This window comes from Mustela putorius, unplaced genomic scaffold (assembly GCF_011764305.1).
Source record: "Mustela putorius furo isolate JIRA1106 unplaced genomic scaffold, ASM1176430v1.1 tig00537350_pilon_pilon_pilon, whole genome shotgun sequence".
Lineage (NCBI taxonomy): Eukaryota > Metazoa > Chordata > Mammalia > Carnivora > Mustelidae > Mustela > Mustela putorius.
In genome coordinates this window covers 9,275,488-9,301,005 of record NW_025422471.1, presented here as the reverse complement: position 1 = coordinate 9,301,005, position 25,518 = coordinate 9,275,488, and the positions used below count along the sequence as shown (strand labels likewise).

The 25,518-nt window shown below is 35.2% G+C and overlaps 1 protein-coding gene across 1 annotated transcript in view; it reads left to right on the top strand.

Moving 5' to 3' along the window:
- The window catches only part of SLF1 (SMC5-SMC6 complex localization factor 1), an 80,666-nt gene that overhangs the window by 41,620 nt on the left and 13,528 nt on the right, over positions 1–25,518 (top strand). Inside the window, exons 13-15 of the mRNA XM_004769906.3 lie at positions 5,131–5,262; positions 6,102–6,267; positions 13,145–13,292. Coding sequence (XP_004769963.1) covers positions 5,131–5,262; positions 6,102–6,267; positions 13,145–13,292 — 446 coding nt within the window. The remainder of the gene's footprint in view (positions 1–5,130; positions 5,263–6,101; positions 6,268–13,144; positions 13,293–25,518) is intronic.

The window sequence follows — 25,518 nt, the reverse complement described above, 5'->3', positions numbered from 1 at the left end:
GTCATCAAGCTCTCTACCTGCTTTATTGATCTTGATTCTGCTTTTTTCCCTTTATCTCCCAAAGTACCTCAGTATACTCTTTCCAAAGTGATGTTGTCATTTCCCAGATGAAAGTTTTCTGTTAAGTTACACATCATGCATAAAAGACATTTGAAATTCCTTAGCAAAACATGTAAGACTTTTCATGATTTAGATGCTCTATGTGTCTCCATTTTCATCTTCATTGTTTTCCCAAATGTACCCAGTGACTAAACTATTTCTCATTGCCTATTCCTCTGTTCTTATGTTTTCTCTGCCTAAATATATCTCCATTCTTACATCCTATGAATACCTGGCCAACTCCTAATTATACTTTAACTTGTAACTCATGTCACTACATAATTTTTGACCTTTTCAGTTTAGTTTGTCACTCAGCTTTTTAGTTTCTGAAAAGTACTCTTTTTTTTAATTCAGTAATAATTAATATACAGTGTACTTCTAGTTTCAGATACAACAATATAAGGATTCAACAATTCTGTACATTACTCATTGCTCATCATGATGAGTTTTGCTTTAATTCCCATCACCAATTTAAGGCCTCCTCCTCTCTGGCAACCCTCAGTTTGTTCTCTGTCTTTAAGAGTTTGGTTTATTTTGTCTCTTCTTTTCTTTGTTTGTTTATTTTGTTTCTTAAATTCCATATATGAGTGAAATTATGTGGTATTTGGCTTTCTCTGACTTATTTCACTTAAATTTATACCCTCTAGCTTCATCCATGTTGTCACAAATGGCAAGATTTTATATTTTTTATGGCTGAATAATATTCCTTTGTGTATATCTACCACATATTCTTTATTCATTCATGTCTGGATGCATACTTGGGTTGCTTCCATACTGTGGCTATTGTAAATAATGCTGTAGTAAACATACTGCATATATCTTTTCCATTTAGTGTTTTCATTTCCCTTGGGCAAATACCCAGTAGTAAAATTACTGGATCATAATTTTTAGTTTTTAATTTTTTTTGAGTTATTAATTTTTTAAGTAACCTCCATACTGTTTTACACATTTGCTGCACCAGCTTGAATTACCACCAGTTTAATGAGGGTTCCTTTTTCTCCATGTCTTTGTGAAATTTGTTTCTTGTGTTTCTGGTTTTGGGCGTTCTGATAGGTGTGAAGTGATAATCTCATTGTAGTTTTGATTTGCATTTGTCTGATAATTAGTGATGATGAGCATCTTTTCATGTGTCTCTCGGCCATCTGGATGTCTTCTTTGGAGAACTGTCTGTTCATATCTTCTGCCCATTTTTAATGAATTATTTCATTTTTTAGCTGTTTAAGTTCTTTATAATTTTGGATATTACTCTCTTATCAGATACATCATTTTCATATATTTTCTCCAATTCAGTAGGTTGTCTTTTTGTTTTGTTGATGGTTTTCTTTGCTGGACAAAAGGATTTTATTTTGGGGTAGTGCCATTGGTTTAATTTTGCTTTTTTCCTTTCTTAGGAGACATACCTAGACAAATGTTACTCCAGCTGATGTCAGACATTAGTGCCTGTGTTTGCTTCTAGGAATTTTATGGTTTCAGGTCTCACCTTTAGGTCTTCAGTCCATTTTGAGTTTATTTTTGTTTATGGTATAAGAAAGTTGTCCAGTTTTGTTCTTTCTCATGAAACTGTCCAGTTTTCCCAGCACCATTTGTTTAAGAGATGGTCTTTTTCTCATATATTCTTGCCTTCTTTGCCATGGATTAATTGACCATATAATTGTGGGTTTATTTCTGAGCTTTCTGTTCTGTTCCATTGATCAATGTGTCTATTTTTGTGCCAGTAGTATACTGTTGATTAATGCAGCTTTGTAATACTGTAGGATTGTAATGCCTCTAGATTTGGTTTATTTTTTAAGGTTTTACTTCACTTATTTTAGAGAGAGACCGAATATGCAAGGGAAGCACAGGGCAGAGGTGTAGGGAGAGAATCTCAAGCACACTGTGTGTTGAGCCCAGTGCAAGGCTCAGTCTCACAATTGGGAGATCATGATCTGAGCCAAAACCAAGAGTTGGACGTTTTTCAGTTTTATTCATCTTTTTTAAAAACCAGCTCCTGGTTTCATCGATCTGTTCTATTGGTTTTTTTAGTATGTCTTATTCATTTCTGCTCTAATCTTTTATTATTTCCTTTGTTCTGTTGGCGTTAGGCTTTGTTTGTTATTCTTCCTCTGGCTCCTTAGGTGTAAGGTTAAGCTCTTAATTTGAGATTTTTCTTTCTTCTTGAGTTGGACCTGTATTGCTCTAAGAACATCTAAGACCTCTTAGAACATCTTTTGTTGTATCCCAAAGATTTTGGACCATTTTATTTTCATTTTCATTTGTCTCCATGTATTTTTTGTTTCCTCTTCAATTTTTTGGTTGACCCATTCATCATTTAGTAGCATGTTGTTTAACCTCCATGTATTTTTGTTGTTTCCAGATTTCTTCTTGTGGTTGATTTCTAGATTTGTACTGTGTGGTTGGAAAAGATAGATGATACTATTTAAGTCTTTCTCAATTTGTTGAGACTTCTTTTGTAGCCTAACATGGGATCTGTTCTGCAGAATGTCTATGTACGTTTGAGAAGAAGGTGTATTTTACTGGTTTTGGATGGAATGTTCTGAATATACCTGTTAGATCCATCTGGTCCAATGTGTCATTCAATGACACTGTTTACTTGTTGATTTTCTGTCTGATCTATCCATTGATGTAAGTGGGGTATTAAAGTCCCCTGCCGTTATTGTATTACTCCCAATTTCTTGCTTTATGTCTGTTTGAACAGTTGCTTTATGTATTTGGAGACTCCTATGTTGGGTGCATAAATACTTGTAAGTGTTAAATCTTTTTCTTGGAGTATGTCCTTTATGATTATGTAATGATCTTTGTCTCTTGTTTTAAAGTCAGTTTTGTCTGATAGAAGTATTACTATCCCGGCTTTTCACTTCCATTTGCATGATAAATGTTTTTCCATCTCTTCACATGGTTGCTCAGTTTTAAGTAACTCTATTCTCAATGCTTAATATAATACCTAGACCATAATAAATGTTTAATAAATATTTGGGTGAGGGCACCTGGGTGGCTCAGTGGGTTAAGCCTCTGCCTTCAGCTCAGGTCATGATCTCAGGGTCCTGGGATCGAGTCCCACATCGGGCTCTCTGCTCAGCGGGAAGCCTGCTTCCTCCTCTCTCTCTCTCTCTGCCTGCCTCTCTACCTACTTGTGATCTCTGTCTGTCAAATAAATAAATAAAATCTTTAAAAAAAATAAAAATAAAAAATAAATAAATATTTGGGTGAATTAACGCAACAGGAGATAGAATTAAAAGTAAATTAAATAAATAGAAATAAATAAATTAAATAAATAGAAATACCAACTTTCATGCCAAAGTAATTGGGTTCATTGGGAGTCAGAGGTGTCTAGGGAAGTGGTAAGCATATATATGAGCTGGATACTATTAGTCTACTTTTAAACATATTTGAAATATTCCATAATATATTAGGTTTTTTTTAAAGATTTTATTTGGGAAGGAGAGAGAAAAAGCACAAGTTTGTGGAAGACAGAAGGAGCGGAGAAGCAGACTCCCTGCTAAGTGGCAAACCCCACGTGGTGTTCATTCCCAGGACTCCGAGATCATAACCCAAGCTGAAGGCAGACGCTTAACCAACTGAGCCACCCGGGCATGCTGTTCTGTACACACACACACACACACACACACACATATTCATATACTTTTTTTAATAAAAAAATACTACAGTATCCATCTCTGGCAGTTTTCAGAGAGACTACCTATATAGACATAGAACATCCTCTAGAAGAGATTTGGGTATTAAATATTGTTAAATTTAGTAGTCATTAAGGACCCTCCTAACATGACAGTGTGTTACTCAAAAAGAAGATGGGAAAGATGGAGACAGAAGTAGAAAGTTACAAGTATATTGTTTATATAATTGATAATAAAGTTGGAAGTTTATTATAAAACATATTATTACCTGGAATTTCTTTCTTAGGCCTAGACTTCTGAGTAATTTGTATGTTCTTTTAAAAAAAAATAATACACAGTTTCGCTGTCTAACCCAGTAGCCAGTAGCCACATTTGACAATGTTTAAAAAAATAAAAAATTCAGGGCGCCTGGGGTGCTCAGTGGGTTAAACCTCTGCCTTTGGTTCAGATCATGGTCTTAGGGTCCTGGGATCAGGCCCCACATTGGGCTCTATACTGAGCAGGGAGCCTGATTCCCCCTCTCTCTCTTTGTGTGCTGCTCTGCCTACTTGTGATCTCTCTTGTGATCTCTCTTTCTCTGTGTTAAATAAATAAATAAAAATTTGGGGGAAAAAAAAATTTCAAGTCCTTAGTTATACAATCTACATTTCTTGTGTTCAGTAGAACATATTCATCATCACTGAAAGTTCTCTTGGACAGACCGCTATAATAGATGGAAAGAAAATAAATATTGAATTTTTTAAACTCTTAGAAAATAGCCCTAAATGGGGATGCCTGGGTGGCTCATTTAGTTAAGCATCCAACTCTTGATTGACTCAGGTCAGGATCTCCATCATGAGATTGAGCCCCACATCAGTGTCCATGCTGGGTATGGCGCTTGCTTTGAATTCTGTGTCCCTCTCCCTCTGTCCCCACCCCAACATGCTTGCTTGCTCTCTCTCGCTCTCTCTCCAAAAAAAAAAAAAAAAAAAAATAGAACCCTTATTCACCTTCATTTTACTAAAACATAATGACAAAAAATTTTGAGTAAGAAGAGGACTATAGAGAGTATTTATAAATTCAGTGTATAACTGGTAACCTCAAATGAAAGCATTTAATGTAATACATAATTTTTTTGTTCTTTGGCAGTGAAATAATACAAAGAGTACCATTAGGCTATTAAACATAACAGTCAATGAAAAATAGAGAAATTAGATCTGTATTGCTAAAAATTCAATGTCATGAGATATTTGACCTGGTTTTCTTTTTAAAGAAAATATATTGATAAGATTTTGTTGGTTAGCTTTATATTTTGTTGAAGGAAATTTCATTAGAATCTAATATCCTGAAAGAGTATTCGTCCACAGAATATTTATTGACTTTTTTGTATGTCACAAATTATTGGGTTCATGTTTTTCAGGTCTTGCCTTTACAATGAAAGTTTTTGCCATCAAATTTCAAAAAATATTATTGGCACTAAGGTGCTCTACCTGACCCTGCTCAAATTTTTCTTTAATTTAGTGGAAAGTGAAGTGCGACATCTGATCCAAAAGTAAGTTTAATCACAAAGAATTTTTCTATGTTTATATTGTGTCATGTACCATTTTAAAATTTATTTACATACTTTATTTACATAAAGAGTCACCTTGTTTTCCTGTTTAGATTTATGTTTTTCTTTTCTTTTTTTTTTTTTTTTAAAGATTTTATTTATTTGACAGATTGCTCAAGAGAGCATAGACAGGGAGAGCAGCAGAGGGAGAGGCAGAAGCATGCTCCCTGCTAAGCAGGGAGCCTCATGTGAGACTGGATCCCAGGACGCTGGGATCATGACCTGAGCTGAGGGCAGAAGCCCAACGGACTGAGCCACCCAAGTGCCCCTAGTTTAGATTTATTTTTAAAAACACAGTTGCAGACATAGTTCTTCAGTGACAATGAAGTATTTTGTGTTCTTTTTGTGTCTTTAGTCCACATGTTTATTTTTTACTAACTTAGACATTTGGATAGGTAAAATTATGTTACATTTTTCAGGGTTTATGTTTTTTTTTAATTCCTAAGTAATCAAATAGTTAAGTAAAAGTTCCACTAGATTTTCTTTTCCCCCCACTAGGTTTTTTAACATTGAATCTGTAATATCCATAATAAATTTTGTGTATGCCCTAAAACATGCAGTTAGATTACTCTGTGTGTGTATTTGTTGATCATTAAATTGAATTGTGGCCTTTTTTATATTTTATTCTTTATTATAACTGTATGTTGTAATCTTTATATATTATGCCCTTTCTATATTTAGAAACCACTAGATCTTTTTGTATTATGGCAAGAGATATTATGTCTAATAACTATAGGGATCAAGTTGGCATAAAGATATACTTTGATTCATATTTTCATTAGGTTGTATGACTGGTCAGATTCTCAGAGTCTGAAAATAACAGGAAAGGCAATTCTTCTTGAAATCTTTTGGTCAGGAAATGAGGCCTCTGGGCTTTTGACCAAACCAGTAAATATGCTTTTGGAGTGGACTATATATTCTCACAAGGAAAAATGCAAGTCTAATGATGTAAGTAGAATTGATTTACAAACGAATAATTGCCTATGAAAAACTGCAGTTTTGAGTTATGCTTCTTTTGTCTTTATTCTTTGAACAATTTGAATAAAACTGAAATCTACCCAAATGTATCATTGTTTTCTGTTTAGTTTATTAAGTTTTATTGTAAAAGATCCTTAGAGGGTGGCTTCTTCATCAACACATATTTGGATATAGTAGCTAGGGACAGTTATTTGATCATTAGTGCTAAGAAATCTGTATTCATTTATCATTCTAGATTTTTTACTTTTGTACATTTCAATTTATAAAGAACCTAGGATTTTAAAAACTGAGTCCATCCAGTTTTTGTGTGTATAAATGAAAAGTTTGACTTGTTTTTAAAATTTCCTTTGGTTGTTAGCAGTTATTTCTTCATAAGTATATCTTGCTTATCCCTAGAAATTTAATGTGCAGTGATTTTAGTATATTACTTACCAAAGGGTCACTGGGAAGATTAAATGCACTGAAATATGTAAAGTGCAGAGCAACATATTCTGCCATGTTTTGGGTTTATAATTACTATTAGTCACCTTTCTCTTCTTCAAAATAATTGCCTTTGGGACTTTATTTTCTGCTTTTTTTGTGTTATATCATTGTTTTTAATTCTTTCCTTTTACTTTTATATCTTGATCATTTGGATCTTTTTCTCATTTTAATCTTTATTTCTAAGAAGTATACTCAAAATAAATTGCCTTTGAATACAAATTGAGATTTATGTACAGGTTTTGATGCCTAAATCTTGTGTGCTATTGATGGTTTTTTTCAATGTTTTATATTATCACTTAAGAATTGTCCTTTGATTCAAGAAATACTTTAGGATGTTTTAAAACTTCTAAATGGGTGTATTTTTGTTATGATTAGTGGATTTTGTTTGCCTATGCTTTTTAAAATTTCTAATAGTAAATTACAGATAAAAAATGAGCCCTATAATGATTGTGGCCTTCTGAAATTAACTGAACTTTCCTTTTTGACTCCATATGTGGTTACACAATGTGTTTTCTCTGTTTTACTTTGCTCTCTCTCATTTTTTTTTGGAATATTTATTTATTTGAGGGAGAGAGAGAGCATGTTTGGGGAGGAACAGAGGGAAAGAGAGGGAGAGAAACAGACTCGATGCCAATACCAGGCCTGATCCCAGGACACTGAGATCATAACCTGAGCCAAAATCAAGAGTCTGATGCTCAACTGACTGAGCCACCTGGGTGTCCTACTCTCTGTCATCTTTTATGACAGGTTTAATAATTGAGATTTAGTCAGACTCTTAGGAATCTGCTTGATGAATTTATCCTCCTCCCTTTTTTAAAAACCATCTGTACTTTGTATATAGTACTGCATGGCGCTTTGGGTAGAGAATTCTGGTGTCAGATGAGCCATAAAGTATTCCTTGTCAAGGGAAATCATACATAGTTTATCTTCTCATATTTCCTCTGATCTGTTTTCTCTGCCTGACTTTTTTTAGTTCCAATTAACTTATGTTACAACTTCTCCTTTTTACTCTGCTTTTCCCCCCTCTCATCTAGATTATCGGGTTTTTTTCTATATTTGGAGCATTCTGGGTAGTGTCTTTTCATTTAATTTTTCGTTCACTAGTCTCTTTTCAGCTGTATCTAATATGTTGTTAAACATGTCTGTTGCGTTTTTGCCAGGTTTAGACTTTTTTACTTCCTAATTACTAAAGCATGTTTTTATGGTTTCTAGTTCCCTACAAAATTTTTAAGGTTTTCTTTTGTCTTTTTATGTAGCAATAATAGTTAATTTATAGTTTATGTATGACTGTTTCATATTTGAACTCTTTGTGAGTCTATTTCTGTTGTTTCTCCTCTTTCCTTCTCTTGTGTTTTTTATATTCTCTTACAAGCTAGTTACCATACAGTAGTATGCCATAAATTGCATTTGAAAAATTATTTGTGCAAACAGTAACATGGCAAATGTGCTGAATATCTTTCTCTAGAGAGAATTTCTGTTGCCAGGTTTGAGGGTCCCCAGATAGTCCCACGTGAAGTACAGGGCTACAAATACAGGTTTTTTCTGTTGTGTATTAGGCCTTGGACTATGACTTTTATAATCCTTTTCCTCTAGACTCCTAAAACCACATTTTGGTCTCTCAGCTCTTTCTTTGTGGTCAGCAAGTGTCCTTAGGGCAAAGCCCGCTGATTTTGAGGGCCTCATTTGTCTCTTTACCTTCTCCTAGGTCTTGGTTAGCAATTCTTTGTAACTTTCCAGAAGTTATGTTTTACATAACAAGTTATCTTTCCAGAAGATGTTTTACATATTGTATTCAACATTTTCAGTTTTCTTTTATAAGGTCATTTATTTGAATTAATTAAGCCTCTCTTATCAGAAACAGAAGCCCTTACTGGCTTAGGGGGTGCCTGAGGCTAACAAACAGAAAATTCTTTTGAGGGTCCTAATTTTTCTTTAACTTGGAATTAAAAAGGGAGAATTATTTCTGGGTATAGCTAGTCTTTGTGTTCAAATAATTGTATTTTGTGGCAATAACCAAGTGAGTAGTGATTATTTTGTACATGTGTCTTATTTAAAAAGAAATATGATTATATACACGTGTAAATTGAAAATACTCAACATAAATAAAACTATACTTCATTGCCAGTTGAGTTTAATACTTGTATAATACTTCTAAGATAAAAATAATATTCTTATTAATTAAAATCTGTCTATTTATGTACTTTTTAGACCATAGAATCATTGGGGATAGAAAATGTTTTTTCATTATGGAGTATTTCTTTTTTATCCATTTGATTATATAAATGAAATTGCTCATTTGTAACGGAAAACAATAATAAAACTGACATTTTTCACAATTTTACTAAATCACCAAAGGACTGTCAAAGAGAAGAATTTACTCAGGAAATACTGATGTAAATAATAACAGATTTACCCATGATTAACTTGAAGGTTTTGTTCAAACTTATAAATAAATTAAACAAATTTTGTAAAGCAATCTGCAATAAATCGTAGCATCAGTTGTAATATTAGAACCACCTTAAAACTTAGCAAATCGGTATTTTTATTAAACATTTGAATTGTGTAAATTCATAAAAACTGTTTTGTGTCTGTGTGTGTGTGTATGTGTTACCTTATCTGCTAGAATTCATTCTTGTACCTAATTAAATCTTCTTGGCAGTTTCCAATTTCAAGAATTCCATGCATGTTCACAGACATCATTTTCTGTACTGTAAAGCATTTGTTTCTTGATTTGCTGAGTTGAAGCATTCAATTTAAGTCATTAGCTAAACAGAAGTCCTCAGTTTATGCTAATATTGTTTTGTCATAATGTCAATCAGCAAGTGTTGCAGAGTGACACAAAGGCAGTGAATTTCATTGTCATTAATCTGAGAAAGCTTTGGGCTTTCCTTGGCAAAGAGCAGAGGTGAGCTGTGTCAAGGTTATGAAGGAGGTACAAATTTTGCTAAACTTGGTGGTTAGTCCTATTTTTCTTTGTGATGTCCTTAAGTGCTATTTAATGATAACCCTACAAGTGTAGGTAGAAATGGAAGTTTCTTTGTATTTAAAGATAGGAAAATTGCGGGGCGCCTGGGTGGCTCAGTGGGTTAAAGCCTCTGCCTTCGGCTCAGGTCGTGATCTCAGAGTCCTGGGATCGAGCCCCGCATTGGGCTTTCTGCTCAATGGGGAGCTTGCTTCCCCCTCTCCCTGTCTCTGCCTGCCTCTCTGCCCACTTGTGATCTGTCTGTCAAATAAATAAATAAAATCTTTAAAAAAAAAAAAAAGATAGGAAAATTGAGGCCAAAGAATTTAATTAGTCAAGGTGTCACACCTTGTTTTAGGGTAAAGCCTTGCTTGGAGGCCAAGTCTCCACTGCAGCATACTTGCTCTTGTTTCAAATGCCAGTGTTTTCAACAGGAAGAGGCACGTTGTGTGTATTATGTTTGCATCTTTCTGACAAAGGTATAGCAGAGCATCTGTTGCCGGGGATATTGCTTAAAGCCCTAACCTGGAAGTCTGAAGACCCAGATCGTAGTTCTGCATTATATACTAGTCAGTTTTTGGAAGATCATCAAATTTATTAAATGGAGATTACTTGTACTGGCAGATAATAGAGAACTATATCGACAGAATGTCTGATAATAGACTTTAACACATTAAAGAGGTGTTCTAACATAAATATGTGTCATGTGCGCATCATGTCTTTGATTTCGTCTGAGAGTTTTCTTTTCTTTCAGCTTTAACATACTTTTCAGTATTCCAGGAAAGCTTTTCTCCCTTCATGGTTTATTTGCCATTTTCTCACTAATCCGCTTCTAAATCATAAATATATATCTATATATATATCTACTATGTAAGAAAGGGTAGCATTATTTATACACTGTTAAATTTGCAGTGAGTACAATCCATAATGCAGGGTCTTGGCCCTATGCTTATAGTGAAAACAGATAAGAATATATTATAAAAGGATCCAAGAACCTAATTTGAAAATGTTTTCTTATATAAAATTTACTATTATGAATATATGGTAGTATGGAAGTATAGGAAATGTCACACAGATAAGAATAATTTTGATGTATCTTTATCAAGATATGGAAGCTGTAGTCATTCCTTGAGAGTACTGTAAGGACTACCCATCTCTGTTTAATAGTCGTAATATCAAAATGAATTGAATAATAGGCAATATTGATTTTAATTTGTGGTATCAGGGGTGTAAACATAAATTTGTGTAGGAAAGAGAAAGGTCCCTAGCTGGTTGATTTTCTGAGATTATTTTTTTAATTGTTGAGGTATTGGATTGTGGTTTATATGAAGCTTAGCTCTGTGGGCTTAGCTCCTTTTTCCCTGTCCAGAGCCTTGGGATCAGGGATCTGAAGTACCTGATTTACTCTACTCTCAGGTGGGGGAACATTTCGAGAAATCAAAATTTACTAGTCTCTTGCATCCTTCTTGAGTAGTGTCATTGGTAATATTCAGATATATATGTTGTTGCTAGAATCATTTTGTGGTGTGGATCTTGATAGGTTCAATTTTTAGTTTAAATGTAGCTTTTCACTGTACTGTTTTATGTTCTCTTGATAAGTTGAACCGTAAGAAATAAAACTTGCTCAAAGCGACTATCTCCTTTACGAAATAAGAACTTTACAAAGTAAGAACTTGGCTTCCTGCAAACTACTTTGAAGACTAAGACTCAATGCTTAAGGGAGTGAGTTCTGATCAGTTGATTGATGGCTTTGATCCTACCAGAGTACTAGGGGAGGACTTGGTACTTTCCCAGCCAGCTGATAGAGCCAGTCCTGCTGCTGCTTCCCAAGTCTGAAAGCTGCACCCGGAAGACTTAAACCCAGCTCTCTAATCAGGGTGGGAGACAGGGTGCTGCTGATTGATGCCCACTGATGAGTCCTGACCTAGCAGGATCAGGCTGTGGTCAAGGTTCTATATCGAAGCCCCTGATATTAGAGGAAAGGCTTCCCTAAACATGCCCCTTAAAATCCCTCCAGCCCCATTCTTCACAGTCTCTCTTTCAAATTCTAATGTCCAGCCCAGCCTTAATGCAGTGTATTGCAGTATGATAGAGCAATGGGGAATTTGTACACCTCAGCGTCCTGACTCTAGGATTTTTCCTTGGTAAAAACTATTTCAGCAGCAGGCCTGACATACATGCTGCTTGACCATTTACCCTTGTTTGGACAACAGACCAGAACTAGAACTTCAGTTTTGAAATCACTTAACTAAGAACTTCATACAGTAAGGAATGATGATGCCCTCATGAAATATTGTATACCATAAGAACCTTGTCTGCTGAAGGTAGAAGAAAGAAATCCAGTAGTCACTATTGGTTAGAGATTTCTCTGTCCCTAATCCCACATTAGGCATAGTATGGTTGCAGAACATAACACTCAAAATCTATTCAGATACTATAATATTTATTGATCATAACCTTTTCACATGTTTTCTACCCAGTTGTTAATTTGATGATTTTTTTCCACGTATCCAATATGCCTAAAAAAACAAATAACAAAAATAAAAGAATTTCAACTAGTTTTAATGTCTTTGTGGAAAATGTCAAGTAGTTTTAATATCTTGATCAGAGGTGTTTAAAAAATATTTTTGTACCTCTTCACCTTCATATTTATGGATTAGAAAGATATTTTCCACATTAAGGTAAAGCACACTTACTATAATTAAAACTTTGTACGCTTGCTATATTTTCTATGGGAATTTAATAATGTTTACTGTAGAAGTGATGATAGAGAACAGTAGTCATTCTTTAAAAACTTAATCTTTATACATCCCTAAGTTAGGTAATGGCATTTGATATAATTTAATAATTACAATTTGATCCAACCTGTTTCTTCATTTACAACAAAAAGGACCGTCTTACCTGCTAAAGTTTTTATTGAATATGCCATTTGGATAAATGTAAAGGTTAATTTTATATATAAACACTAGGGGTGGCTAAATCCATCTTTTTTTATAATCCTGTATTCCTGTTAACAGAAATCGCAGAAGCCAGATACTTCCTCATTGGTGTGATGGAATTATTGCTATACTAAAGCACTTGACACTACTGAATAATGTTATTTTAAAAGTTTATTATAAGCTATCCATATATTAAGTCCTGGAGGTTTTGTTTTATTAACTGTTTTCATCATGTGGATGTAAATATGTAGGTATGGATGGGGGAAGAAGGAGAAGGGAAAGAAGGAGAAACAGAGAATAGAGAGGGAGTTAACTTGCTAGGGTTCTCAGGAATACCTTTTAATATGAGCATACCCCGTATTAAATAACTAAGCTTTGCCTCAACAAGTATTCAAAATAAACACTGATAAAAGAAAAGATAATTTAAAATGTTTTACTAATATTTCTTCCATATTAATGTTAGGTCTTCAAACACGAGCTAGCTTATTTATTGACTGGAATTCTTGGAGCAGCGATAGATTATTGGATCTTCCTTGGTCTTAAGAGGGGTAAAAATGTGATGCGACACATGTCTGATGACTTAGGAAGTTATGTTTCCCTTTCGTGTGACGGTAAGTGCATCTGTACTGTGTTTTTCATAGACCTATTGTGTGCTTTTCCTTTAGGCAGTTTGTAATCTTTAACATACGTTCATACAAAGTTTTTGAAAAATACTTGCATATGCACTCATTTGTGTAGGTATGTATACATAGATACACATACATGCAGATATATGTATAAACATGCATACACGAGTATAAAGTAGGTAGAAATTACTCATAATGAATGCTTTCACACAGGTAAACACTTTTTCATCATATTCTTTCTAGTAATTTCTAAGTATTTTTACATAGTTGAACTCATGTAATTTGTATTCTTATTTCCTTCTTAATATTACATGAACATGAGCCTTCACCCCATACACATCATTTATTATTCAAAGTATTATTTTGATGATGATTTCATAAAAGTTGAATGTTACAAAAAATAGTACCTGGAAATAAATCATTATATATATACATATAATAATATTGTTTTCTTTAATCCTATAACTAAAATTATAAGTAAACTACCCTATGCAAGTAAACATTTAACTAGACGAATTTATTTATTTTTATTAATAGACCAATTTAAATCTGTTCTCTATTGATTGAAGAAATAGTTTAGCTTTTTTAGGTATGGTGTTTTGGAATCTTACATGATAAGAACTATTTCTGGTCCCTTTAATACTTGTAATCATTCGAGTAGAAAGCATTATCTTTTATGTGGGGCAGGGAGCCCAATGCAGGACTTCTCAGGTCTCTTCCTGCATAAGTACTTAACAAAAGATAATGAAATTCATTGACTCAGAATATTTATGTTATAAAGCCACTTGGATTAATTTGGGTTATATCACTATTTAAAAAACATTCGGGGGGGGGGGAAAATTTGTCCCGTGTAGCTGTTGCTTTATATTTTCCTTATTATAAAAAGTTGCTACTATTTCTTTCCCATTGAGTCTGGTGATACAACGAGCATGGAAAAAGCAAAAATAAGTAATTTCTATATAATTTTCTCACTCTTTCTCCTCCCCTCCCAATCATCAATTCTGATTTTATTTCCTCTAAAATAAATGGGTGGAGGAGTATTATTTAGGCAATGTGATAATAGAACTCAGGTGCTTACCTTATGAAAGGTTCTGTTGAACTCTTTTGGTTTCCTAAGTGAAGAGGGTTTCCAAAAGATGTAAGGTACATTCTGAACTTTAAAGTCAGTTTAGGAAACTGTGCATCTTTTTATTTCTTTCTCTCTTATATCCTAACTTCCTAAAATGAACATGTTGTTTAAAACAAATGAGTTTGTGGCCCTCCAATATAAAAGATCATTTTCATACACTTTAAAAATTTTAGATTGTTAATCTTTTTTGTTACACTTGTGTTTCACTGCATCTAGGTTTTATGTAAAAGAAAAAATTCCTGAATATGCTGTCAATCACTTTAATGCTTTGAAGAGAGATTCTAGAATAGGAATCGAGGATTAAAACTAGGTTCAGGATTTATTCGATGATGCCCTCTGCAAAGAGAGGTCTCTTTTTATACTACTGAAGTTAGAAGATTTTTTATCTAAAGCATTTTATCTTCTTTTTTTTCTTTTTCATTGAGCTGAGGGGTGATTACTGTTCCTTTTGTGGAGTAGCTGTCCTTTGTTGCATGACTTTTTAACATTTCTTAGCTCAATTCAATTTTCCTTGAGAATCTTTTATTATTTCTTTCACACAATTCCTACTGGGTGGTTCTTTTGTTACTGTTGTTTTAGAAAAGCAAATTTCTGTCATTTGCAAGCATCAGAACTAAACATTCAGCTAAAAGGATTCCCCTGTTTTTATTCCATAATGAAACTTCTTTGAGTTGAGGCACCAGGACAGGATTAGCAGTGGCTTTATAGACTTCAATGACTTCAGAGTCAGTATATTTGTAGGTGTTGTTTCAGGTACATATTTGGTCACCTTTACGGAAATATAATTTATCTTGTAGTTTAGCCAAATGCAAGAAATACAAGCCTATACTGATTGGGTTCTCCATACATGAGCTTCAATGGTTGCTTCTCTCATATTCTGAATTTTCCTTTACTTTAAAGCAAAGTATTGTTTTCCAGTCTTATTTCCACCTTTCATATGACAAGTGTAAGTCCAGCAAGTTTTAGTCTGACTAACTTAAGCTAAATCTAGAATTGTTACCATTACAATTCTTTTTTTTTTTCCTTTTAAGAATTTATTAATTTATTTTTGCAGAGAGGGAGAGAATATAAGCACACATGTGCTTATGATCCTGAGTTAAGGGGAGGAGGGACAGAGGGAGAAGCAGACTCCCACCTAGGGAATGGGGTTCCATCCCAGGATCCTGACCCAAGCCAAAGACAGACACTCAACCTACTGAGCCATTCAGGCTCCCCATCATTGCAATTTTTTCGACATATTGAGCAATGATTTTGCTTCCCCAGATACATTTGATCATTTAACACTCTAATTGAGATTTAAACTATATTCATGTTTGAAATTATTATTTTTTTAAATTTCTTCTCAAACCACATAAAATTGGTCCCTTAGGCTTCTTAATTTAGCTACAGGTAGGTACTTTTAAAAATTTATTTCTAAAATGGTTCAGTTTACTATCTTTCTAATTTTTTGTTGTTAGTAGGTCTTGATTTTTTACCTTTGTCAAGAGAAAAATCAGGTGAACAGTTTGTCTTTAAGAGAGCAGTACCTTTTCTATATAATATGTAAAATTAAAGTGTTTATTATGGACTTTATAGTATAATACTTTAATCTGCACAAGTGGACCAGGTATTCTAATAAGTCTTTTTTGTCAGCATGTTGATAGTTTGGTGAAGAACCATTCCTTTTTCTCTATTGCTACCCCTGCCATCCCACCCCACCCCCTTTTCTTTTTTTCACTATTTTTTGGCATTTTCTTTTTTTTTTCCCCCCTTAAGATTGATTGATTTGAGAGGGAGAGAGAGTCCCAAGCAGACTATGCAGTAGCTGGGTAGTGTGACATGGGGCTCAATCCCACAACCCTGAGATCAGGACCTGAGCTAAAACCAAGAGTTCGTCACTTAACCCACTGAGCTATGCAGGTGCTCCTCTTTGTATTATTCTTTAGCTCAGTTACTATTTTTTGCTTTTCCTAAGTCACTAGTAAAAATGTTATAGTTTGACTGTTACATGACATCCAAATGAAGATAATGGTCCATCTTTCTCATTTATGGCCAAGAGTACATTCTTGGGTTGTTTTGTTGTTGTTGTTGTTTTAATTTAAATTTTTTTTCAGTGTTCCTAGATTAATTGTTTATGCACCACACCCAGTGCTCCAGGCAATACGTGCCTTCCTTAATACCCACCACCAGGCTCACCCAACCCTGCATCCTTCTCCCCTCCAAAACCCTCAGTTTGTTTCTCAAGAGTCCAGAGTCTCATGGTTTGTCTTCCCTCCAATTTCCCCCAACTCACTCCTCTCCAACTCCCAATGTCCTCTGTGATAGTCCTTATGCTCCACAAGTGAAACCATATTGACTCTCTCCGCTTGACTTAGTTCACTCAGCATAATCTCCTTCAGTCCCGCCATGTTGATACAAAAGTTGGGTATTCATCCTTTCTGATGGAAGCATAATACTCCGTTGTATATATGGACCATATCTTCTTTATCCATTTGTCTGTTGAAGGCATCTTGTCTCTTTCCACAGTTTGGCGACTATGGCTGTTGCTGCTATGAACGTTGGTACAGATGGCCCTTCTTTTCACTACATCTGTATCTTCGGGGTAAATAGCCAGGAGTGCAACTGCAGGGTCACAGGGTAGCTCATTTTTGTTTTTCTTAGTGCAAAAATATAAAATTCATATTGTGATGCTACTCAGATTCAAATCTATTAATTTTAATTTAGTAAAACTATTGTTAGTTTTGTAGAAAATTAAGGCAGAACATCTTTCACTAGGTAAGTAAAATCCTTTCTCCTTTCCATCAGATCTCGTGTCTGTCAACCCACATTGACGCTATTCTCTTTTATTTCTGAACACTTTGAACAGAAAGTTTTCTTATCTCCTTTTCTGTATTTTAAGATAAAGTGATCTGAAAGGGGTATTTTTATGGCCAATTGAAATTCCTGGTAAATTGGCTTAAACTAAGGGTTTGCAAATTTTTGTGTGTGTGGTACCACATAGTAAGTATTGTTGGCTCTACAGACTCACAGTCTATCCTCAGCTCTGTAGCTGTAGGAAGAGCAGCCATACACAATATGTAAATGGACATGGCTCTGTTCCAGTAAAACTTTATTTATAAAGATAGACAACAAGACATTGTTTTCTAACTTAAACTTCTCCTGTTTTTAGTGGAAAGAAAACATGTCATCACAATCTACAGTAAGATTTTTGATATCTTTAGAGAACTTTAATAAAGCTTCTTATGCCCTTCTTCAAATATGTCATTATCCTGATAGTTTTTCAAAATCTTTATTCACTTTTATTTTTTAAATCCCTATTATAATCCCTCTGCATGCTTCAGGCCTCTTTCATCAGTATTTTTTCATAATTTTACTAAGGATCTCATCAAAATGTTTCTATTCTCTTCCTTTATTCAGCAATTTTTTATTTCCACTCTACCAGGCGTTGGTCTAAATGCCATGTACACTGGAAGGAGGTGAAACAAAACATGGTTCTTAAATTTTTGGAGCTTTTGGTGGAAGAAATAGACAACAAGTAGATGCAAATAAATCATTAAAAATACCAAGTGAGGGGCACCTGGGTGGTTCAGTGGGTTAAGCCTCTACCTTCCGTTCAGGTCATAATCTCAGGGTCCTGGGATCAAGCCCTACATCGGGATCTCTGTTTGGCAAGGAGCCTGTTCCACCCCCCACACCTGCCTCTCTGCCTGTTTGTGATCTCTGTCTGTCAAATAAATCTTTAAAAAAAAAAAAAGTCAAGTGATTCAAACAAAGGCCAGGTGTTGAGATGAGTGAACTTACACTTTATACTAGGTAGTCGAGGAAAGCAGTCCTACAGGATAAGTAGGAATTGGGCAGAGTCACGGAAACATCTCCCATTAGAAAACACAACATTTGCCAAAACTGAGAAAGGAAAAAATGGGGCCTGTGTGAAATCTTACAGTAGCTGGCTGCTGGCAAGGTGCAAGGAAAAGAGTAAAATAAAGGCAAAGAAAGAGTTGAGGAGTTAGAAGCCATTTTAATGAGGAGTGGCATGGTGTGATAAACTTTTGAAAAGCTGATCTAGGTTTAGCTCTCTACAGTTAATGGTCTCTGCCATTCATTCATGCATTCATGTACCTTTCAAATACTAAATGTTTGTTATCTGCAAGTTAGTAGCCTATAACCTGTGAGGGATTAAAAAATGATCCTGTCCTTAAAGGGCTTACAGTCCTGTGGCTTAGTTTCTTGTGTTCTATTTTTCATCTGTTTATTATTCCCTTTAAATGTATTATCTGGTAAAATGTGGATCCTTTATGATTTTAGTGTTTTCTGGTTTGTTTTTTTTTTTTTTAAGCTATCAAATGCTCCTTCTGGATGAATAAGTTCATTTGGATCATCTCTTTTGAACTGTACAATGAAAGTTATTTCTACTTTCTTTTTGCCTCCGCTTAGAAGTGATAAGTTAAGAGATTAATAGGTTGTTGTAAAGGCTATGATGATAGGCTTTTAAAAAAAATGTGTAACCAGACATTTTATGTTCAAAAGAATGGTTTCAGAATAGAAAAATTTTTTGCGAACCACATATCAGATGAGGGGTTATGGGGTATCTAGGTAGCTCAGTTGTTAAGTATCTGCCTTCCGCTACTGTAATGATTCCAGGGTCCTGAGATCAAGCCCTGCATCGGGCTCCCTGCTCAGTGGGAGGCCTGCTTTTCTAAACTCTCTCATTCTTCCCACTTGTGTTCCCTCTCTCACTGTCTCTGTCAAATAAATAAACGAAATCTTGGGAAAAAAAAAGTGAGGGGTTAATATTCAAAATATACAAAGAACTAACAAAAATAGCAGACAAACAATCTTTTAAAATTTGGGCAGGGGAGCTAAAGAGACATTTTTCCAAAGAGGACATCAAAATGGCTAACAGGCACATGAAAAGATGCTCCGCATCACTAATCACCAGGAAGATGCAAATTAAAATGACAGTGACATAACGCCTCATCAGTTAGAATGGACATTATCAAGAAGACAAGAGCTGATGTGTTTAAAAGGATGTGTTTAATAAAAGGAGGATCTTTATGCACTGTTAGTAGAAATGTAGAATAAATAGTCCAAATATAATGAATGATAATATGGAGGTTCCTCAAAAAATTAAAACTGATCTACCATACAGTTAAGCAATACCACCTTTGGGTTCATACCCAAAGGAAGTGAAAACAGCATTTTGATGAGGTTTAGCACACCCTTTGTCACAGCATTATTCACAATAGCCAAGATACGAAAAAACCCAAATGCCTGTCATTGGATGAATGGATAAAAAAGATGTGGTATACCTACACAATGAAATATTATTCAGCCATGACAAAGGAGGATATTCATTTGAAACAACATTGATGGACCTTGCATGCATTATGCTAAGTGAGATAAGTCACACACAGAGAGACAAGTACTGTATATGATACTGCTAACGTGCGGGATTTTAAAAGTCAAACCTGTAAAACCAACACTACCACCTACAACAACAACAACAACAACAAGAGTGAAATTGATGTGGTGTGATGTTGGGGTGCTGGAGCAAATGGTCCACAACGAATTCTTAAGACTTCTTCGGTGCAAAAAGATGTTTTTGTTTTGGTTTGGTTTTTTTAAACACAGGGATCTTACCTTGGACAGAAAGAGCTTCCCTGGGGTTATAAGGAGGGATTGATTATATAGTTTTAAGTTGGGAGGGGTTAAGGATAAAATTTAAGTCTCTAAGGGATTTGGAAGCAAGGTTTTTAAGATCTTGAGGGGCTAGATGTTTAGGAAAAGGTTATTCGTTTACTACAGTCTAGTAAAACTTTAGTCATGAGACCCTTCAGATGTTTATCAGTGAGCCATATATTTGGAGGATGATTGCTAACATACATGTTTTTTGGGGGGGATAGAGATAAAGGAAGTTTCCAAAGGGATTTTATATGTTAAAGAATTAGAGGATCCTGGAAGTTGGGCTAATGTCTAGCTAAGGTTGTCTTTTGCCTCCGGCAAAGCATTAACATTGAGGCAATTGAGTTCCTTGAGGAAGGTCACTCTGCCTATCTCAACTACTCGTCAGTGGGCTACAAAGGAAATTTAATTTCTCTTACACATTTATTTTGCCTTTGCTCTCCACATCAAAATGGTGGTTACTATAGGATGGGAAGTGGGAGGTAGGATTGATTTGTGTTTAGGGGTACAAACTTAAAAGGAGTAGTAAATAAGCCATAGAGATCTAATATACAGTATAATGAATCCAGATAATATTATACTATAATGATGTTATATAATAAATGTTACTTCAGTGGCAGTCATGTTACAGTACGTAAATGTATCAAAGTGACTTGGCTGTACACCTTAAATTTATAAAATGTAACATGTCAAGTTGATTAAAATCTTCTGATTATCATTCTTCAGCTTATGCAGTTTCAGTAATACTTATAGTCTGGTAGGTTGTGAGTAGTCAGTTGTAACAAAAGGTTATAAATAACTCCTTTCTATTTTCCAGTTCTTATAGATTATATTGCAGTTGAGGCCATTTTGGAAAGGATTATTTGAATTCAGCAATCTCCTGTCTTTGTGGGACTAATTGGATCTACTTAACATCTGACTGGAGCCATTTGCCCAGATGGCAGTGTGCCTCAAGGCAAGAACGTCAGGTCTATAGGCAAGGCAGAGTTTCTAACTTAGCCTGGGCACTTTCTAGATTTTGGGCTGGATAATTCTTTATTTCTGGGGACTCTCCTATGAACTGTGAATTGTAGGGAATTTAGTAGTTTCCAAGGCTTTGACCACTGGATGCCCTTGTTGTGACAACCAACCTTGCCAAATGTTCCCTGGGGGGAAATTCTCCACCCACTTAGGCCATTCTTTTTCATTGCTCCCCCTCTTTTAATCGCCTCCCCCCAGTTGAACAGATCAAACAATCAAGGACTGCAAGGATATCATCCCTTAGCCTTTTGGTAAAACATCTGAATAGGAAAGAACTTTAATTGGTTGTCAGGTGTCTTTTAGCCTAAAGAAACACAGCCCCTGACTACAGAGGTCAGGTTTTATACTTTATATTGATAATTAGTTTATCAATCTGTTCAATTTTTAAAATGCATTTAACCTGTTATGTTTATTTTGCTAATTTTATTGACTTTTCCTAGTTCTTATTTTTCCAGTGTTAGTAGTGATAGGGGAACCGAAGATGATACTCCAAAATGTGCCACCTTGGCATGTGGATTAATTTGAGCTAAAGACAGTTGAAGACCGATAGGCTTCAGGAAGAGCAAAAGTTTTTCCTCCCCTACAGTTGACCACAGAGAGAGTAATTTTACTGCTTCCTCTGGGGCTGCTCATGCTGAGATCCTGGGACCATTGACAGAAAGCCAGCAGAAGGTAAGAATTCTTACCATGTCAGTGTCCCAGATCTCTGCCTATGTGGTCCGGTGGAAACAAGAATGGTGAGAGCCCTCTTTTTCCGTTTCTAAATACAGATTAGCAGAAGGAAGTATTTGTGAAACTTGGTCCTTGTGTATAGTGACTCTGTTCAAGGTTTGTTATGAGTAGTCTTGATTTTTATGGATCATTTTCCTCCCAGAGATGGTCACTGTTTTTCTTTGTCTTTCTGCTGTGTTGTTGGTCATAAGGAAGAAAACCATAGGGTGTAACACATGCATAAACCCCATAAACCTACTTTTTTGAACCACTGGCCACACAGACTGGTGAGTTCATAATTCTCATCAAATGGTATATGTTTAGACAAACTTAGTTGTGCATCAACATGCACATAAGGTAAAGTCAGCGCAAAATTGAGGGGCACAGGTCAAGCATTTAAAGGCTATTAGAGTGCCCACTGCCTAACTCAGGACTCCCATATTAGGATAAATTGCCCTAGAGTAGGTTAGATTGAAACTAGGTCACCCACCAACCTCAAGGCAATTTCTGTGCCATGAGATACTTGGTAAAAAACATGCAATTCCCCAAAATGAACATCCCTACTCTGGCTCTGAGAGACCCAAATCTCAGTTAGTGTACATGTAAGAGAAACTGGATGAGGGTCTTGTCTTCTTCTATGTCCTGAGAGCTTGACTCAAGTGAGAATATTCCATCCGTTTCTGCCAGCTGGAAGGTGCACATACCAGCATGGTGATTGGTGGCCAGTTGAATAGACTAGGGTTCCAAGACATGAAGTCATAAGTAGCACTCCCTTTGTCTGACTGTGCAAGCTGTGCAGAGAGTTTGTCATGAGAGGCCCTAGTCCAGAAGAGGCCTTGGTCATCTCAACCTGTGTTGTTTTAGTACTGCTAGAAAGTCCCATTCCAGTAGCATCTGCCCATTTTCACAGATTAGCATGTCTGACTGGAGTCACTGTTTTCACTATACCTTTTTTACTCTTAACAACCAAGGTAGACTCTGAATGATCTTCTTGGATCATGGGGGTTGCATCTTCTGTACCTTGCCTCTTGTGTCCATGGTAAAGATTGATTCTTTTTTTTTTTAATGATTTTATTTATTTATTTGACAGAGAGATCACAAGTAGGCAGAAAAGCAGGCAGAGAGAGGGGAGAAGCAGGCTCCCTGCTGAGCAGAGAGCCCAACTCAGGGCTTGATCCCAAGACCCTGAGATCATGACCTGAGCTGAAGGCAGGGGCCCAACCCACTGAGCCACCCAGATGCCCCGTAAAGATTGATTCTAAGCATGGAAAGTTGCTTCTGGATCTTTCCACAAAAAGGTTTACGGGTTTGAATTGCTATTAAGATTAGTATAAGATCCCTCATGTCAATGGACAGGCAATAAATCCTTTGTAATACAAAAATATACAATTGGTTGTATATAAAAGGAAAAATTTTAGAGTGCTTTTGTCTTAAACACAGTCATCTTATTGGTACCGTGTAAAGACCAGATTTTAAAAGAGAGATCCACAAGAATATAAAAGCTAACCTTAGGGACTCCCTTAATAAGATTAAAGAAGAGAAATTCAAACAAAAATTAAAGTCCACATCCCATATGAATTTCCCATCTTAAATTTTAGCCCCATCTCAGCAGATTTCTTAACTTCCCAAATTGCCCTGTCTTCCCCCAAAATTCCTTAAACACCCAGGTACCTGTATTTCCTTCTACTAAAAGATTTACCTACAGCTTTCCAGCCTCATCTGGAAGCTCAGAGTGTACTGAGGCTAGGAAGTAAATTTAAGCAGCAGCACCTGTTAGGAGCAGTAGGCCTCCTTTGCAATTTCTTAAAATTCCTCCTAATTCAAAGTGGGTCTGTAAAAGGGGGGGGCTATCCACTGCTAGCTTCAGGCCTTCCTGTGCAGTGTCCCTTGAGGATGTTCATGACCCATGAACACCAGTAAATCTTTTACATAATAAAGCCCTCTTACCTCTACTTTCAGAAGACCTACCAAATTTAGTGAACAGAAATATTAGTAGCCATTCACAACTCCACCAGGGTGGACCTTGATTAGCTGCAAAAGAGTATTCTCCAGACCCATAGTTGTGCTGTAGTTAACTGACAAGCCATCTTAGGAAAAACCCTTAGGAAAAATCCCTCTCTCTGAGGAAACAGGACCAGAGTATCTCTTAGACCCTTTTACAGATGATCAGCTGACGGCCTAAAGGCTAATGTTCAGGGTCTCACAGAAGCAACAATAGAGGCTTTTTCCCCTAAGATGAATTGGTCCAAGGTTGGATTGTGCAATCAGAAGGACTTTGAGTTTTAAAACATTACAGAAAATTTACCAAGGGTATATTGCACTAAACCCTTAAACTGTAGATGCAGAAATCCTTAGGTTTCTATCTTAGTTGGAAATCTTTTCCATGATATCTTACAGATCTTTGCAAAACCAGAAATGAAGCCCTAGAAAAAATTACCGGCCCCCAGATCTTCCCTATAAATCTTAAAATGCTGGTAGATATGGTAAAACATCGAAACATTAAAAATAGAATTGTCCTGCACTTAAGAAAAGGAAAGAAAAATTTGAATAGCACTCACCCTACGTTCCTGACAAATCATAGGCATATATGCCCCAAATCTCCATTCTGGAGAAAACTTGGATACTTGGTGTGTTTGCAATATGAATTTTCAACAGCCACATACTCTAAGAACTAAGATCCATTCTTTGAAATGTAAACTTTAGGGAGAAGTTTTTTTTTATCTGAAAGAATAAGCAAAAGAACTATTTGTAAATCAAGCTAATAAAAAATCTTAAATATCATCTCCATAAATACTGAAGAGTTTTAGTCATCTGAGCACAGGTGAATTTAACTTATTCCAACTGTCAAAACAAAATTTGGATCCAGCTGCTCTTTTATAAACTAATGAGCTTTACATTATCATGCCTATCTCATGACTAAAAATTTAAAACCTGTGAGGGCTGTTTGCAGGTGTGTGGGAGCCAGGGTGGGTAGGTAGATGTGTAATATTATTCTACCTCTGGATAGTATTGCTAAAATTATAAAAAGAACTCTACATTAAATAATCTTAAAATTCTCAGAAATACATCAGACTAATGCAAATGCCTTTAAAGTCCACATAATCTGGGAAAGTATTTAGTATTAAAGCTAGTTTAAGTTCACTGGTTTAATTACAATAAACATGTCTTTAAAATTGCCAACATTGAATATAATGCAGACATATAATTTTTACTCTACCTGACTTTATTAGTGAAATAAGTTCACATTATCTTTTTAAAAAAAGTTGTGAGCAAGAAAAATAGGTTGGTTGATGCCTGGCTTTGTCTAATGTAACTTCTTAAACCCTTAGAGTTTTACTAAGTCAAGTTAAATGATAGAAATTCATCATTGAATACCTAGATCATTTCTAAATTGATGAAATAGTGAAACATAAAAACATAAAAACCTGCTTAAAGGTTTTTCCACTTCTGGTTTCCTTTTACAGAGGAACTAAAGATATTTGGTGTGTTAGTGAACTTGTCTTTTGTCTCTTTGACACATTTACTAAGAGGAACAGTATACTTCCAGAGATTGTAGAATGTATTCAAAATTTGTTGGTAATACCACAATTGTCTATTTCCTAAGTTTTACTAGAAATTAAATATTCTGAGAGTTAAGAATTATAATTAATATATGTAATCAAAAACTATTGGAAATAATAGGGGAAATAA